General features: G+C 47.6%; 1 protein-coding gene across 1 annotated transcript in view; it reads right to left on the minus strand.

The window, feature by feature from the left end:
• Nucleotides 1-18227, minus strand: part of PARP1 (poly(ADP-ribose) polymerase 1) — a 42759-nt gene extending 24532 nt beyond the window's left edge. The window contains exons 1-6 of the mRNA XM_081039195.1: nucleotides 17922-18227; nucleotides 13153-13318; nucleotides 5758-5873; nucleotides 4255-4469; nucleotides 2447-2546; nucleotides 485-601 (exon numbers count right to left, since the gene is read on the minus strand). Of these exons, the coding sequence (XP_080895321.1) occupies nucleotides 485-601; nucleotides 2447-2546; nucleotides 4255-4469; nucleotides 5758-5873; nucleotides 13153-13318; nucleotides 17922-18041 (834 nt within the window). The 5' untranslated portion in view covers nucleotides 18042-18227. The remainder of the gene's footprint in view (nucleotides 1-484; nucleotides 602-2446; nucleotides 2547-4254; nucleotides 4470-5757; nucleotides 5874-13152; nucleotides 13319-17921) is intronic.
• Nucleotides 18228-18836: the final 609 nt, after the last annotated feature.

Genomic DNA, 18836 nt, shown 5'->3' on the forward strand with positions numbered 1-18836 from the left:
CTGCTGGGGAAGCTGCTCTCATGAGGGAGTTTGGGCAGAAGGGAGCACAGTGAGAGCAACTCGGGCCCATGTGGTATGAATATACAAGGCAAACAGGGCCCACCTGAGTCCTCACCAAAATTCTCAACCAAGGGCTAACCGCTGGAAAAAGTCTGCAAGAGCCTGGGAGAGCCAGCCCCTTCCTGCCTCTAGGAAACGGTGACCACGGTGGTGATGGCCACGCAACATAACTATGGAACTGTCACTCCTCCCAATTAATACCAGCAGGTGTTCAATTGGAGGGCCTCCCACATTCCGTGAGGACAGTCACTCCACAGTCCGTGAGGACCGTCACTCCCCGGTCCGTGAGGACCGTCACTCCCCGGTCCGTGAGGACCATCACTCCCAGTCCGTGAGGACCGTCGCTCCCAAGTCCGTAAGGACAGTCACTCCAACGACCTGGCCGCCTCACACGCGCATCTCATTTAACACAAAGGCAGCTCACCGCCGACTCCCCAGAGGGCACTTGCTGCTGATTGAAGATGAGCAGCTCTTTCAGGTCGTTCATCGAACACACTTTCTTTAGCTTGTCCTTGATGTTCCAGATCAGGTCATTCTGGGCCTACAGACAAGACACAGTTGCTTACAGACTAGCTCTTTTCAAAGAAAGAAACCCGACAAAGGGAGGGGATCCCACCTGGTCTTGCTTCGTCTCCAACCACATCCCTGTATGTGAGCTGAGCTGCCCTCCAAAGTTGATCTCATCGACAGGGAAATGTGCTCCATCTGTCACGCTCCTGGGGATGTCAAAGTAAACCCCAGTGCGGTCCCCCAGTGAACACTGCGGGGCGTGGGGAAGGCTGCAGCCCAGGCAGCACGGTCCCTGGAATCAACCCCTCAGAAACCAAGCCCAGGAGACAAAGGAAAGGAGCCTGGAAGCCCCAGGTTTATCAACCCAAAATCTGGTACCTAAGGGAGGTGGAATGTGGTTCTCCACCAATCTGAAAGCGGGCCGGGATCATGCCCCAACACCCCCGATTTCCCACGTGTATTATACTCAGTATCACACAGGACCAGATTTAAGCTCTTCTGAAACGTGATTTTCAATCTCTGGTAGTATTTACACAGTGCCTGCTCTTTGTGGGCCATTTTTCATGCCTTTTATTCTCACACTCACCTAGCAAAGACGGCGCTAGCTTCCCCATATTAGAGCCTCCAGCTTTTCTAGGGTAGGGGGCATGTTATTCACACCTCAGCCTCAGCCCCTACCTCTGCAAGACAGAGATGAAAACGCGTCCCTACAGACCCCACGGGGTTGCTCTCAGCACCAAGGAAGAGGATTTGAACTTGATGACAAAGCTGCATCACACACATTCGCGACAGTTTCCCAGCTTCACTGTGAGGGCTCTCTCATGAATATCCCCTCCCTGTAGCACCATGTGCTGGGCCACCAGTTAGGAGACCAGGGAGCATGAGGAAAACGTCTAACGGCAGGTCAGATGAAAGCAGAATTGATGAAGGGGAAGCCAGCAGAAGCAGAGGCGCAAGGGTGGGGAGACTGGGAGCTCTTCAGTTTCTGACTTTCTTTTTATCTCTGACGGTAAGAGAGAGAACTGGAGAGAGAACACCAACCCCATGAAGGGCAAATGCAAAGTCCCACCACAGCTCTACTGCAGCCAGATCTGGCACGTAACAGACACATCTCTCCAAAGGGCAACCACACCAAATTTGTCATTCTTATCAGGCAACTGGCACCAGATTAGAAATCGCTTCTAATTTTCATACCACTGGCAAAAACTGAACACTCACGTAAGAGAGCCAAGCAGATGGCTCGTGGAAAATCGTGTTCCCAGAAGAGACTGACTGTTCTCCCCTAGTTCCCCAAATACCTACCGTTTTCTCATTAATAATTTTTACTTTGCTTCAATGCATGTGTAATCAACACAGTGATGAATCTCTCCGCTGACTTAACAGGTAGTTTTCTCGTCTTCTCGACAATAAAAATATGTCCTCTATTTTTTTTTTTTTAAACAAGAGATCTTCATTAAAAAACATGAAACTTTGTCTCTTCAAGGCACTTGTCTGTGCTAAGAACATCTGGCATCCTTGAATTTTATATTCAGTTTGCAATGCTGGAAGGCGACCCTCCAGGTCCAGACTGCACAATAATGCATCGTGTGGCTGAGCCGTCCCAGGGAAGCTCAGGGATGGGGAAGATCGCTCAGCTCCTGCCTGAGCCTGGCTGCTGGTCTGGGACCTGGAGCGTAATGTGGGTGCTGCTTCAAATAAGAGCTGTTTCTCTGGGAGGAGGGAAGAAAACCACCATGCTACTTAACAGCTGTCAATCTGGGAATTCTTACAGGTCTAGGTACGTGGGACGCGCCACATCTCCTTGAACTTTTTATCCAGAATGAGGAAAGAGAACCGAGACAGAATGGTGAAAGGAGACACACAGCTCAGGACTCACCTTGAGGGCCTTTTCCAATTTACTGTCCTTGTCCTTTTCTTTTTTAGGTTTCTTCTTGACCACTTGGTCCATTCCGTCCACCTCATCGCCTTTCCTCTTTCTGAAAGAGAGAAGTAGGATGGAAGAGAAAGCAGTAGAGCCACCAAAACTCTGAAACCCAGAGACTCGGGTGACACAGTATCTGAACGTGATCCAGCTCCTCTCTGCCAGGCCCTGCTCACACCTGCTTTGCACTCAGGCCTCTAGGGAGCTTGCCCGCTGCTCAGGCAGTGTTGGCACTGACTTGGTTCACGTCAGAAACATACTCTGCTGCCAAGGAGGGGGCGCAGTTGCTCCGGAGCCTTGAAACAAGCCAGTACAGGATCCAGGGCTCAGGCTTCATGTGACGTGAAAAACCCTATGTATCTCTTGGCACAAGTAAGATGGCCTGCAAGGTCCTAGGAGAGACAATGCCAGAAGCCTGTAGCTGAGGGGCAGAAAGATACACCAGCGTCAGGGGCCTTTCAAGCTACAACCCAGGGCTGCTCCTCAGGCCAAGAGGCTGTTCTCAGAAGTGAGGCTGCACTGCCATTTAAAGGCCAAATGAGAAATGACAGTCTGCGCACTGCTCACCCATCTGCCTTAGCAAGCACTGCGGACCAAGCTCAGCAGTGTCATCCCTGACTTGAGGAAGGCACACGGTCACCAGCAGCCCCTCAATTAAAACAGGGCAGGACAGCCACCGTGGGTAAGACTGCTTCAGCAGTCACACAGATCTGAGTTCAAATCTCGTCTTTTCCCTCGTCCATAAAAGCAGGGAGAAGCACACCTCCCATCTTATAGGACTGTGCTGATGGTTAAACGACATACGCCACACGACGTGCTGCCTGGCTCACCAAAAGTGCCCCATCCAGTCTGGCGGTTACGGCACACACGCGAGCGTATGCGTTCCTACACCTACATCGTGGGCTGCAACGCCCCGAGCAGTATTTAATCCACGGGTCCAGTTTGCCAGCTTTTGCCTTCATTCCGGAGCCACATGTGCTGTGCAATGAGCTATGAACCGAAACAACGCGACAGCTGCCTGGTGCTACACCAGGGTCACCCTGCTCCTAGCAGGGAACTGCCATCGTCCCAGGATCACGGCGCTTACCACGGCCCTGCCATGTCTGCCTCAGCGGGTCTGTTAGCAGGGCTATGCTAGACCGGGGGCGAAGGACCAGCAGCGGGGAGGCAGGCAAGAAGGAGAAGTGCCCGAGAACTCCAGCTGAGTCACTCACAGGTCTCCCATCCTAAATGTTGCTCAACGTTAGCACCATATGAAACCCATACCGCTCTCAACTCTAAAACAGGGACGATCTTATCAACTGCTCTCCCCACCCCCACTTAAAAACAGTCATAGTTCTCCCAGCACTATTCTCAGAGAGACCCAGACACAGGAAGACGCCGTGGGGACGTGAAAGTGGGCCACACAAGGGGCCAGAGGAGATGTGGTGGCTGAGCCGGGTGGGAAGGGAGAATACTCAGACAGGGTAGGGGAGCCGCGTCTATAAACGTCCAAAGGGCTGTGGTGGGACTAGCTCGGCCCGCCGGCCCATGAGATCAGGCATGGAAGTGGGAACAGCCCACCAGAAACGCCCTGCAGTCCTTCCCTGCTGCCCTGCGCTACCACAGCTGGGGAAGAGGCAGAGCTCAGCTGGCACCGTCCCTCGGTCTGCAGCCCTAGCTTTCTCAGGGCCAGCAAGGGGAAACACGCGGCTGGTATGGAATCCGCGGGGTCTCTGGGCTGCCACCAAGCCCCTCACTGCCGCCCCCATGTCCCCACCCACCCTTCGTGCTTGACTCCCGGAAGCTGCTTCTTCAGGTCCTCCTTATCCTCAGCAGAGAGCAGGCTGAAGCCCTTGAGCTGGCTTGCACTGTACTCGGGCCGGAAGCCCAGTTCCTCCCTTTTCTGAACAAAGCAGTTCGGGTGGTACCAGCGGTCGATCATGCCCAGCTGGGGCTTCTCCGGGTCCAGCATCTTCTTGGACAGGCGCACCTGGCCCTGTAGGAAAAGCCACATGTGGTACCGAAAGACACTGGAGGCCCAGGGGCAAGCGAACCAGTCTGTGCTCCAGCTAGCAAGGGGCCTCAGGTCCACGCCAGGGGCACCAAGGGGGCTGCTGGGAGGTTTTGGTTCTTTGATGCCACAGGGATTGTGTTATCTTCCAGTCCCAGCACCCTCATTTTAAATGGCGTCAATTCCAACTAGCTATCTACATACCCTTCTGGGCGAGTTGAGGAAGTGGTAACACTTCCCTGAGAAGGTTCTGCTGACCTGGAGCAGGCATAAACACACCTAAAACAGTATGCGGGGCGGAGCTGGGCCTTGAACAACATCTGGGGTGCTACAGCGCAGACCCAGGAGCCAGAGCAGGCTCCTAGTCCCAGCAGGCATTGTCTGCATTCCCCCCATTCTTTGCATAGATGAAGGCCCCCTCATAAACCCACAGATAGAATCTAGTCCTGCCATCCTGCCCAGGTTCACAATTCCAGGCCTGACACGCCCAGGAGGAGAGTTCCATGCCCATCTGTGAGCCTTGGATCTGGACAACTCAGCACGAGGGGTGCTGACGCCACATAAAACTCCATTTCAGACGAGCATACAGCTTCTGACACTCCCCCTCGGAAGCTTAGCATTCGCCTCAAATTTGCAGTGGTTAAGGTAGCTGGAGAAGATCTAGCAATGTCATAGTTTTCCTTTCGAAATCCCACTGGCTCACCCTGGAGAAGGCAGGAACCTTCAATCAATTCCTTCAATTAATCAAACAGAATGTGTAAGATCCGAGTAGGGTGATGAGGCTAGAGGGCACAGCCCACCCTTCCACCTTGTCCCCTGCTACTCAGACAGCTGTCCATTCCTCCCAACTGGCTACTGTTCTTCAGGGACGAGAGCTGGTGGGAAAGGGTTCCTCTGATGAAGAAGAAACCTGGAGGCTCTTATTGGAGGACACTTTCCTTAAACTTAAACCTATCATAAAACACAGACCAACAGCCTTCTCTCAGCCACTGCTGAGCCGAGAAGAAACCAACCACTCCTGTAAGTGCTTTCCAAACTGCCCCCTTACCCCTGTCTCCTAAGAGTGAATGCAGCTACATACACGAGTGGACTGTGAGTAATTAGGGCCAGACTTGTCCGGAAGAAAAACCATTGTCACCTCCTGTCTCTATTTTTAACCACTAGTGTTGAGCTAGCACTTAAAACCTGTTTTTTCTTTGCTTTTGAGATATCCAATGCATCTAATGTAAGAAATCCAGCAAGTCAGATATTTGGACTCCTAATAAGCTCTCACCTTTTCTATCTTCTCCATACAGCCTTTGCAAGTGCTCCTGTTGGACTTGGCATACTCTGCTGCAAAGTCACCCAGCGTCTTCTCTGTCTTGCTGCCAACTCCATCTTGGCCTTTGCCTGAGGATCAAACACAGCAATGCGCATGTCAATAGCCTCAGCATGGCTCCGAGTCCCCATCCTCTTCCACTTCCCCGGGGTTCTTCCACTAGGACACCTTGGGTTTGGCCCAACTATGGTTGGTCCATCTCATCTATGCCTATTTCTAACCACTGTGGTTGGTTAATAGAGGTTCTTTTCTGGCAATAAAATAAAAATCTTTCTGACAGCCTGTTGGAAACAGCACAATGTTAGTTAGTGGTTGTCTGACCTTCCACCTCTGTCTACTTCTTGTAGAGCCCCCTCTCTCTCTTTGGAAAATACTTATTAAGGGCTTATTACAAAAGCCTAAATTCTAACCCTACCTTCTGATTTCCGTTACACTTCTATTTCTCAAAGTTATATGCTAAATTAAAGGGAATATCTTGACAGAGACATAGACACAAGTATATGTAAGATTAAATACGTGGTAAAGGTGGCATTCCTAATTAGTGGGGAAAGGATGAATTAGTCAACAGAATCTTGGGGATAAACGGCCAAACACTTGGTATAAAAGCTAGATTCTTTTCTTATATAAAAAAATAAATTCCAACGCTTCAGTGTTTCTCTCCAAAAATCAGGAATAAGATAAAGTTGTCTTTTCTTACTACTTCTACTCAACATTGTATTGGAGGTTCTAGTAAGTGCATTAAGGCAAGAAAAAGAAACAAGATGTGTAGGGTTAAAGCTGTAAGTACCAGTCAGTGAATTTAGGAAATTTGCAGAGCACAAGGTCAATACACTAGCAATAAATATACTAGGAAAAAAAATTAAAGCACACTACTATTTAAATATCATTAAAATACATAGAACACTTAGAGATAAATTTAATAAGCATGCAAGACCTCCACACTGAATCTACAAGACTCTGCTAAAATTAAAGAACTCAATAAATGGAGATACATTTATGGATTAGAAGACTCAATTTATTAAGATGTCAATTCCCCCAATACCCACAGGTTCAATGCAATGACAATCAAGATCCTAGCAATTTTTTGGGGGGGAAGGGGAAGAAATTCACAAGTTTACTACAAAATTTATAAGAAATTACAAAGGACCTAAAAAGGTCAAAACAATGTTGAAAAGAACAAAGCTGGAAGAAGTACACTACATGATCTCATAACTTACTATAAAGTTATAGAAAATAAGACGGGGGTATTGGGAGACAAACCAATACCAAATGGAAGACCAGATATAGACCGACAGCTACGCAGTCAACTGGTTTGGACGTAGAAGCCAGTCTTTTCAATAAATGGGGCCAGGACAAAAGGATATCCGTATGAAAAAAAAACACAAAAAACAACTCCTTCCACACATTTAACACAAAGTTAAAGATAAATCACAAACCTAAATATAAAAGCTAAAACTACAAAACTTCTAGAAGAAACAAGGAGTATCATCTTCAGGATTCTTAGGAGACAGAAATCATTAACCAACAAAGGGGGAAAAATAAACAAATTAGACTTCATCAAAATAAAAACTATAGCTCTTCAAAAAAATGTCAGTAAAGAAAAAGGCAGGCCTCTGATTGGGAGAAGGTATTCACGTTATTTACATCTAATAAGAACTTGGAAGTTGCATCTAGAATATTCTAAGAACTCTCACAACTCAATAGAAAAAAGGCAAATGCAATTTACAACCACAGCAAAGTATCATTACACACCTATTAGCGTGGCTAATATAAAGAAAGTGTGACCATACCAAGTGAAGGCCAGGATGCATGTAGAGGAACCATCACTCCCATATATTCCTGGTGGGAATGTAAAATGGCGCCAACACTTTGAAAAAGTTTGGCAGTTTCTTTAAAAAGCTGAACACACCTCTGCCATATGATCTGCCATTCCAATCTTAGGTGCCTACCCAAGTGAAATGAAAGCACATGTATATAGAGAGACTTGTACACAAATGTTAATAGCCGCTGTATTTGTAATAGCCCCAAACTGGCAACAACCTAAAGTCACCAACAGGAGAACGGACAAATTGTGATACATACTCAAAGGATTACTCCTTGGCATAAGAAAAGAACTTAACTGATGACACATGAGACAACCTGGATGAGTCTCAGACATTATGCTGAGTGAAAGCAGCTTATAAGAAAAATACACACTATTTGTTTTTTTCTAAAATTCTAAACCATACAAAATTTATCCACGGGCTTAGAAATCAGGACAGTGGTTACCTTGTTGGTGAAGGATGACTGGGAAAGAGCTTAAGGGAACTTTCGGGGGTGGGGGGGTGTGGGACAGGCAAATGTTCTGTAACTTGATGAGGTGTGTATGTATTTAACAAAACTCACTGAACTGTTAAGTTTGTGAATGTAACTGTATGTACATAATTTTTAAAATTACAGGTGAAAGATTTTAAAATACCAAAACGATACCGTAAATGAGAAGATACGTACGTAACTACAAGAACATTTAGTCAAAGATGAAGCTTCGGGGTGGCTGGGTGGCTCAGTTGGTTAGAGCGCAAGCTCTGGGCAATGGGGCTGCTGGTTCGATTCCCACATGGGCCAGCGAGCTGCACCCTCCGTAACTAGGGTGAAGTCAATTAGCTGCCGCCCAGCTCCCAGGTGGCCAGATGGCTCAGTTGGTTGGAACACATCCTCTCAACCACAAGGTTGCCAGTTCGACTCCCGTAAGGGATGGTGGGCTGTAGCCAACTAGCAATGGCTTCTGGACCTGGAGCCGAGCTGCACCCTCCACAACTAAGACTGAAAGGACAACAACTTGACTTGGAAAACTCCCGGAAGTACACACTGTTCCCCAGTAAAGTCCTGTTCCCCTTCCCCAATTAAAAAAAAAAAAAAAAAAAAATGAAGCTTCAATGTGACAAAACATACATCAGAAAAATCTAAGACAAAAACGTCAAACTAGGAAAAATATTTGCAAAACACGGCAAAGACTTAGTATCTTTTACATTTCATTAAGAAAAAGACAAATAATCAAAGAAAAACGAGGCAAGGACACATGCAAATATCAAAGCAATACAAATGAGAACTAAACACATGGCAAAATGTTCCACCTTACAGAAGCAAAATGTAAAGGAATGAAAATACTTAGGGATGGTGTGGAAGTGGAGAAATGGGCATGTTATATATGGTTGGTACACGTGTAATCGATGCAACCTTTCTGGAAAGGCAATTTGACACATACGCAGAGGCCTTAAATGGTTCATCAGTTTGAGCAGTAATTCTACTTCTTGGAATTAAAGAAATAACTGGACAGGTGCCCAGGATGGACAAGAAGTTTGCAGCAGCTCCATTTGTAATAGAACTAATGCTTAAAGGGCTGGTAGCAAAAGCAAGACAGTCTGCATTTAACTCCTGGCTCAGGCATTTAGCAGCAGCGTAACGTTGGCCCAGTTACCTAATCTCTCAGTGTCTCAGCTCCTCAGCAATAAAAACTGATAAAGGGCTGGTGCAAGGATTTGGTGACATACATGTCAAGTGCTTGAATGATGCCACAAAAGTTAGTAAGACCTCAATAAATACTATGTATCTTTTTAAAAATGATGAAAATAATGGAAACTTTCAATGAGAAAAAGAGTATAAATACTCAGTTGTAAAATGTAATTATGTAGGTCAACATCACCAATCACTGGGGAAATACAGATCAAAACCATAATGAAATACCACTTCAAACCATTTGGATGGGTATTATTTAAAAACAAACAAACAAACCAGAAAACAAAAGTGTTGATAAAGACACAGAGAAAGCGGAACCCTGCGCATTGCTGGTGGGATGTAAAATGGGACAGTCACTGTGAAAAACAGTACAGCAGTTACACAAAAATTGATCAACACAGAATTACTATATGACCCAGCAATTCTACTTCTGAATACATAAGAGAATGGAAAACAGAATTTGGAACAGATATCTGTATACCAATGTTCACAGCAGCATTACTTAAAATGGCCAAAAGGGAGAAACAACCCAAAAGTTCCTCTGAGTGAAACAGCCAGACACAAAAGGACAAATGTGGTATGATTCCACCTACATACGGTACCCAAAGTGGCCAAATTCACAGAAATAAAAGTGGTTACCAGGGACTAGAGGGAGAAGAAATGGGGCGTTACTGTTTAATGGGTATGGAGTTTGATTCTGGGGAGATGAAAAATTATGGAGGTTACACTGCAATATGACTGCACTTAATGTCACCGAACTGTAAACTTAAAAATGGTGAAGACTGTAAATACTGTTATGCATTATTTTACCACACACAAAAAAAGAAATTGAACCTTTTAAAAAAAAGTAACACGGTAGAATCCTATTTCTTCAGGAAAGAAAACACACATACAAATCAATATTTGAACACAAAACAAAAATTCTAAGAGATGCCCTACAATGTTATCTCTGAATTACAGGATCTGGGATGATTTAAACTTTTTGTGTATCTAAATATACTAAGTTAGGATCTTTGGATGAAAAAAAATCTCTGGACAATCAGTAGGTAGTATCTTAACTTTATGACTTATAATGGTTTCACAAAAGAAAACACAATTACAGCAAAATTACTCTGTCTTTTCATATTATAATTTAATACAGATAAATTATAACTAAATATAACATATCTAGGTACCTAAAGGGATAATCCCCACTATCCTGAACAGAAAAGGGGAAAAGACCACAGAACAAGAAAAATTATTACACTGTCCACTGCTACAAGGGACACTCTCCAGACCCTTTGTTGGCAAATTTACTGTTATTTTTATTCACAATTCTGATCTGTATTTCTGATTTCTTTGTTTCCAGCAGATCAGAAGCAGCTGAAGACAAACACACTGACAGTTTCAAGGACTGGCAGACAGAGAACACAGTTTAGCACAGGCACAAATAGCTTTGTTCCCATCAAGAGCCTGGAGTCACAACAGGTTAAGCAGGGTCATCTAGGAAGGTAGAGAAATGAGAAGGCAGACTCAGGTCATCTCTCTAAAAAGTGATGAAAAAGAATTGCTTCTCCAAAATTTAAAAGGCATCCCAGCAAGTTAAGTTTGTGGATATCAAGAAATTGACTAAAGTTTTTACGTAAAGGCAAACAAAAGACCCAGAAGAGCCAACACAATATCGAAGAAGAATCTGAAGACTGACACTACCTGACTTTTAACACTTACTATACACACCAGTCGTCGAGACAGTGTCGTATTGACAAAGTACACAAATTGATAGTATATAGACCAGAATAGAGCCCAGAAATATACCCACACAAATATAGTCAATTGATGTTTCACAAAGGAGCAAAGGACACTTGAAGAACACACCTTTTCAACTGGTGGTTCTGTTAAAAATGAATATCCACATGCAAAAAAAAAAAGGGGGGGGGAGCCCAGCGCTGTGGCTCAGGCGGTTAGAGCTCCGTGCTCCTAACTCCGAAGGCTGCCAGTTCGATTCCCACATGGGCCAGTGGGCTCTCAACCACAAGGTTGCTGGTTCAACTCCTCAAGTCCCGCAAGGGATGGTGGGCTCCATCCCCTGCAACTAAGTTTGAACACAGCACCTTGAGCTGAGCTGCCACTGAGCTCCTGGATGGCTCAGTTGGTTGGAATGCGTCCTCTCAACCACAAGGTTGCCAGTTTGACTCCCGCAAGGGATGGTGGGCTGCGCCCCCTGCAACTAGAAAACGGCAACTGACCTGGAGCTGAGCTGCGCCATCCACAACTAAGACTGAAAGGACAACAACTTGACTTGGAAAAAAGGCCTGGAAAAACACACTGTTCCCCAATAAAGTCCTGTTCCCCTTCCCCAATAAAATCTTAAAAAAAAAAAAAAGAATCGACACAGAATTCATCGGTCACAAACATTAACTCAAAATGGATCACAGACTTAAATGTAAAACCCAAAACTATAACTCCCAGAAGATAACACAAGAAAATCTAGATGAGCTTGGATGGACATGTTGATGACTTTTTAGACTCAACCCCAGACACAATCCATGAAAGAAATAATTGATAAACTGGACTTCATTAAAATTGAAAACTTCTGCACCATGAAAAGACACTGTCAAGAGAATGAGAAAGACGAGCCACAGACTGGGGAGAAAATATCTGCAAAAAACATATTTGATAAAAGACTGTTATCCAAAATATACCAAGAACATTTAAAACTCAATGAAACAACCTGATTTAAAAAATGGGGAAATATCTGAATAGAAGCCTTACCAAAGAAAAGAGATGGCAGATAAACACCCGTAAAAATGCCCCACATCATATGGCATCAGTGAACTACAAATTAAAATAAGATACCACTATACACCTATTAGAATGGCCAAAATCCCAAACACTGATAACAAATGCTGGCAAGAACGCAGAGTACAGAACTCTCACTCACGGCTGGTGGGAATGCAAAATGGCAGTGCTACTTTGGAAGACAGCTTGGCAGTTTCTTATAAAACTAACCATACTCTTACCACAAGATCCAGCAATCGTGCTCCTTGGTACTTAGCCAAAGGAGCTGAAAACTTCGGTACACACAAAAGCCGCGCATGGATGTTTATTTCAGCTTTATTCATAATTGCCACAACTTGAAAACAACCAAGAAGCCCCTCAGTAGGTGAATGAATCAACAAACTCGGGATAGCCGACAATGGAATATTATTCAGCAGAGAAAAGCAAGGAGTTATGACACGAAGAAGATACACAGGAACCTAAATATATTATTACTAAGTGAAATAAGCCAACCTGGAAAGGCTACATAATGTGAGATTCTAACTATATGATCTTCTGCAACAGGTGAGACTGTGGAGTCAGTAAAAAGATCAGGGGTGGCCAGAGGTTAGGGGAGGAGGAAGGATGACTACATGGAACAGAGAATTTTAGGGCAGTGAAAATACTTTATATCATAATGAGGGACACATGTCATTATCTATTTGTCCAAACCCACAGAATGTACAACACCGAGAGTGAACGTGATGTGAACTCCTGCCTTTGGGTGACTGACGTGTCAATGCAGGTTCATCAATTGTAACACATGTCCCACTCTGGTGGGCAGGTTGATGGTGAGCAAGGTCATGCCTGTAGGCTCAGGGCATATGGGAACTTTTGCTGTGACCCTAAAACTGTTCTAAAAAAGAAAGTCTATTAAAACACAACAACAACAAAAAAATTTAAAGGGAACATTTCAGGCATCTGAAACAATATTCTCTGTATGCACGTGTGCAACAGAGAGGGAACAAGCCCAAGGGCTTTTTCTTACGTATGGAAAGAGTCCCCTGGAAGCGGTGGGGTTGGGGGTAACACGCGCTGCCTTCCCGGGTGTGGACGCACCTGTCACCCCTCCAGCCTCTGCTGTCTTCTTCACTTTCTGCTGGTCATCCCATCGCAGCTCAGAGAACCCATCCACCTCGACCTCAGGATGCCAGATGGAGTGGCCAACCTTCCAGAAGCAGGAGAAGTGGTACCAGTGTGGGACTTTGCCATCAAACATGGGTGACTAAAAAACGGAATCAGAGAGGTAAATGAGCAGTTCACCTCCTACTGGCCTCAGGCCCGGCCCTCAGCGGCGAAATATACCCAGCCCTTATTTTATCTGCAAAACAACACCTTGCCTATGTCCCCACATGGTCCCCTGAAAAGTTACAGATGGAAACCGAACGCCCGTTCTACCTTTTTCCTCAGGATCTTGCCCACAACTAGTAAGAATGCTGCTGTCAGTGCTGAGTGAGCCCACACTCTCAGGACACGGAACACCCACGGGAATGACGGCATTTTTGAACAGGGCTCCGTCTATGTACCTTTTAACCACACGCCACTACGTTTCAGTGACACGCGTTACTTCAGGGCACAGTAAGATGCACACAAGATGCCTGTTCTGTGTCCCCACCCCACTGTCTCTGCCTGGGGGTCAGGCCTGGACACGGAGGGCCCGGGTGGCCCAGAAAGGACTCTGGAAGTGCCTCTGCACTTAATATAATGAGCAACAAGCCCCAGATAATGAGCAAGGCGGAGAAAATGTGTCAGACACAAGCGGCAGGCTCACAGCAGCCACACAGATGTGAGTGGAGTTGAGTTAACTTCTCTGAGGGAGAATGAAAGAGCACGGATCGATGAGGCAGGCCAGCGGGGCAGACGACATACTCCTAGGCCTGCATCTAGACTGGCCCTTTGCTCACGGACCTTCAGGAAGTGCCATTTCCCCGAGCAGGAACTGGGAAGTCGGGCCATCTGCGACAGGTGATTCCCCTTTCAGTGGTTTTCTGTCCTTTGAAGCGTCACACGAGGGTTGGTACTGACTGGACAGTATTGGGCCTTTCACTGTCACGGTGACAGTGCCAGGTGCTCCCAGGCTTTCCAGAGTGGAGGTGACTGACTGAGTGGAATGAACACTGGCATTTACTCGGTCGCTGGCACCCACAACTGCTTCTGGGTGGGAACCAGCACCCCCACTTCGCAGATGCCTGGAGGTGGGGTATCCATGCTGGCAGCAAGTGACCCAGTTCCCCTGGAATCCTACACCCCAGTTCTTTCCACTACACTGCTGAGCAGGAAGCGCTACTGAAAGACACCAATGTTCTGACTGAAGCAGGGGAGGCCCCAAACAGCGGATCTTATAGACCATAAAGCCAGGTGTGATGCAAATGGAATCAAAAGATTACAACAGCATGAAAAGGAAACACCACACAGAACTTTTAGGATGGAGTTGTGGGGACAGGGGAAATGTTCTGGAAAAGAGCAGCGACAAGGTCTCCCAACCAGCGCTCTCCCGCTGTGTGAGTGGCCTCTTTCTATATTTAATCGATTACAACCTAAGGTCAAGCCCGGGGCCCTTCAAGAACTCCTCAGCCCCAGGAAGCCTGGGCACAGCCCTCGGCGCAGAACGCTCCCTAGCCCGACTCAGAACAAACCCTCAGGTCCCCCAAAGCTCCCCAAGGCCCTTCCCACAGATCCCCACAGTGAAGAATGACCCATGTGGGTGATTATTTGATCAATGTCTGTCCTGCACTGGGTCAGAAGCTCCCTGAAAGGCACAATCACTGCCTTGCCAGCATCTGGCAACACCTGCTCATAGAGGGCACTCAGGATATTTGTAGAATGCCCAAGTCTGGAGGGAAGAAAGGAAGGAAGGATGGGGCATTCCAGCTGTGGAAAAGAGGTCCCCCCCCCAAACCAGACAACAAATGGCATTTCAGAGTGGACTGGAGTTCTGGCTCTCAAACTTTCACCAAGGCAGCAGACACGCTCTTTAGAATCTGGCCATCTTGTTACAACATCTGCAGTGGCCTCCGCCTGGCTTTTCCTGCTTCGGTGCCCCTCGTCTAGCCCTCGTCTGTAATGTTCAGGTTATGCTCATGCAAAAAAGGGCCCGTGACTCAGTGGCTTTGCCCCACGCTGTAACTCGTGGCTGCCATTTCTTCCTGTCTCAACCTGCCCCTTCAACCTCGGTCTGGGTGCTGTTCCCAACTCCCCATGCAGTGCTAGGCACGTGAGAGGGGCTGCCCAAGGCATACTCATAACACAAGCTTGGGGCGGGAGGGACGGGCTGTAAGGGCTCCCGTCTCCCTCAAAGAGGGAAGAACCCTTGGCCAAAGCAAGGCTTGACCCTAGAACTCTGAACCGCAAATGGTATGGCAGGAAGGGAACGAGACCAAGGTCACAAGAGGATGGTTTCCACTTGGCAGCTGCGTGGCAGGAGCCAGCGGCAGAATCTTTGTGTACTCCACACACTGAGCGGCGACCCCCTCCCAGGGTCCGCAGCCAGCCCCTCTCCACTGCCCGCCCATCCCAGGGAGAGCACAGAATGACCCTCAGTTACCACACCTTGTGTGGCCACAAAAGTGACCAAGCTGTGTCTCAAATCCTCCCAAGACAGAATACAATGGCCCCCCACACCCTCCTCCCAGTTCATCCCCTCAAGGCTGCCCCAGGGCACACCAGCTCAAGTTTCAGGTATCTGATACTATGCTGAGAACAATCCTCCCATACAAATGTAAAACACGGTTTTTAAATCCAAGTGGTAGAAGAAAAGCTTCTTTCTTTTTGGCCCCCACCAGCTCAGTCTACAAGACCAACTTTACCTTCAGAATTAAAACTCCACTTCCTAATGACAATTACAGAAAACCAAACTTACTCGTCACAATAATGTCCTTCACTGTCAAGTATGCTGAAAGAGGCCCCGGTTAAACTTCATTAGGTTCAGAAGTTGATTCCTCAATGGAGCCACCCCAGACTCCCCCAGACAGTTCTCCGTCCTGTGTCCCTGCCTCGTCATCGTCACACTGGCTACTTAGGTTTCTGTCCGTCCTCCACAGAACAGGGTCCTCTGTGGCTGCCGGGGGAAGACTATGGATGTCCCTTTCTCAGAATAACATTTAAAAAAGACACAGGCTCACAAAGAAAACAAAGAAAACCAATTATATTGAAATAATTACCAAAACAGTTTCTTAAAAGTTTACAGTGATACAGTAACCCATGAGCTTCAAAGCATTAAGTAACAACATCTAACACTCTCATAGCTACTGTAATTTTGAAGCAGTGATGAGTGTAAATGGTAAATGATTATGTAGAGAAATCCCCCAACCAATTTAAAGTGATAGGAAAATATCTGTAATTACCCTTGGTGACAAAAGTCACAAGTACTACTAATATGCCTTTGTGGCTTACACTCATAATGGGAGGTAATAATGACTTTTATCTTGAGGTTAGTGATGATTAAGATGTAAATTTGTTCTCTAAACTCACTGGACCTTCTTCTAGTCACATCCCAGGCCCCAGGCGAGGCTCAAAGGCGATAAGGCTCAAAGACGCTTAGTGGGAGATGTGGCCATTCAGTCGGCAGGGCTTGTGTGCTATTCCAACCTTGATTTCCTGCCACTTCTGGAATAAAGACTCCTAACCAAGCTCCCGAGATGGGCAAACAATGCCAAGGGCACAGCTCAATCAGGTGACATCCACCCCTGGAGAGCCATGTTTACCAGTCATCTTCCCTTTAACCCCACAGGAAGCTCCCTGGGATGGAGTGCCCCTGGTATCCTACACAGAGCCTGCAACCTACTAGGTGCTCAGCCAGTGTTTGTTGAATGAATAAGCACCACGTGCCGGGTGCTGAGGTTGACAAGATGACAGCCCCGATTCCTTGGCACCCACTCCCCTCCACCCCTTCCACTTTTAAGTACTGAAACCCAGTGAAGGCTCTCCCCTCATTCCTAAAACACATTTCTGCCTCACCACAGCGGGGGGGAGTCAAGTTTACCTTGACCATGGACACTAAGGTGGGACAACAGACAGCCTTATGCTGGAGATGGGGAGACTGGGCAGCTGAGAACCAAGACCACCCAAGCAAACAGGAGCCAACTGGAAGCTGGAGGAGGCAGGCACCCCCTCGGCAAGGGCCTACAAACCCGCCGTCTCATAGGGGACCCCCAGCACCCCACGGGCATCCCCAAGCCTCACGAAACCCGGGACGGGGATCCCCAATCTGTCAGGAAGCCCCGAAGGGGACACCCCCACCCCCACCAAGCCACTTACTCACACCCGATACGCTGCAAATGCATCGCGAGATGCAACTATGAAGCTAGAAAGTTGGGGGAGATGTTATTTCAAACCACAAATCGGGCAGAAAGTGCATGCACTGTACAGATACGACACAGAATTGCATAGTTTTGCAAAACTTTTAACAATGCGGGGGAGCGACTGTTGCAATGATAGCCCCAAATAGGCGTTTTTTTTTAAAAAAAAAAAAATCCTCGCGTGTCAGTGGCCGCCATCAACGCAGGGCAAAAAGCTTGCAGAACAAGGTAGATCAGAATCAGAAGAGCCTCAAGAGACCACGCACACATTTGTTTCCGCCAGAGACTAACGGCAATAGAAGCGGTTCCTTGTTTTTACAACACAAAAGAAACCACCAGTTCCAGGCTGTATTTCCCGGGCTTTTCCTGCAAGATCAGCAAAACCTTCCGGAGGGTCCGCCCCGTGGGCCACACGCCGGACGCGCGGCAGCGGCGCCCGCAGGCCCCGCGAAGGGTCCGAGGGGCCGGCCCTCCCCCCTCCTCCCGGAGACGGAAGCCGCGCCGCGCACGCCGCGCCCGTCCCGCCCGCACCTGCACCATGATGGCCATTCGGAGCGAGTCCTTGGGGATGCTCTCGCTGCACTTCTTGCAGGAGGCGCGCCCGCTCTTCGCATACTCGACCCGGTAGAGCTTGTCCGAGGCCTCCGCCATCGTACTCCTCGTGCTGCGGCAGCTCCGCGCGCCCGACGCCGCCCCCGGGAGACCCGCTGCCACCGCCTCTCCACCCCGCGCGTGCGTGCGTGCGTGCGTGCGTGCGTGCGTCTGCTCCCTGCAGGAGCCCGAGCACCCGGAGCCGGCGCCGACCACCCGCCGCTCGCGGATAGATTGCTGATGCCTGGTGGCGGGAACGCCCCCGGCGCACGCGTTCAAGGGGCGGGGCCGCCGGCACGCGCGCGCCCCCTGCCGGCCGCGGCGGGCGGTGCCTGCGCCGCGCCTGCGGCTGCGCGAGCTCGGCGGGGCGGGTACCGCCTCTGCATCCCTGGGAAGGAGCGGACGCCACCTCGTTAACCACGTTGGCCCCTGGAAGGCTTCCATACTCTCCCCACTAGTTCCACCTCCATTCCCTTCCAATGAGCGCGTCGCTTTACAGTTGTTGGAGACGACTCAATATGGTTAAGCTCATCACTACTTGAAATGGCGATAGTCAGAAGATCTGCTGCTACTAGATTTCATTTTTTTTTTAAATTTTTTTAAAATTAAATTTATTGGGGTGACAATTGTTAGTAAATTTACATAGATTTCAGGTGTACAATTCTGTATTACATCGTCTATAAATCCCATTGTGTGTTCACCACCCAGAGTCAGTTCTCCTTCCATCACCATGTATTTGATCCCCTTTACCCTCATCACCCACCCCCCTAGATTTCGTTATTTAATGTAGAACTATATTGTATAACCGCGTGCTTTTTTTATTCTATACATTTTATTCTATTCACTTAAAACATG

The sequence above is a fragment of the Rhinolophus hipposideros genome (genome assembly GCF_964194185.1).
Source record: "Rhinolophus hipposideros genome assembly, chromosome: 26".
NCBI lineage: Eukaryota > Metazoa > Chordata > Mammalia > Chiroptera > Rhinolophidae > Rhinolophus > Rhinolophus hipposideros.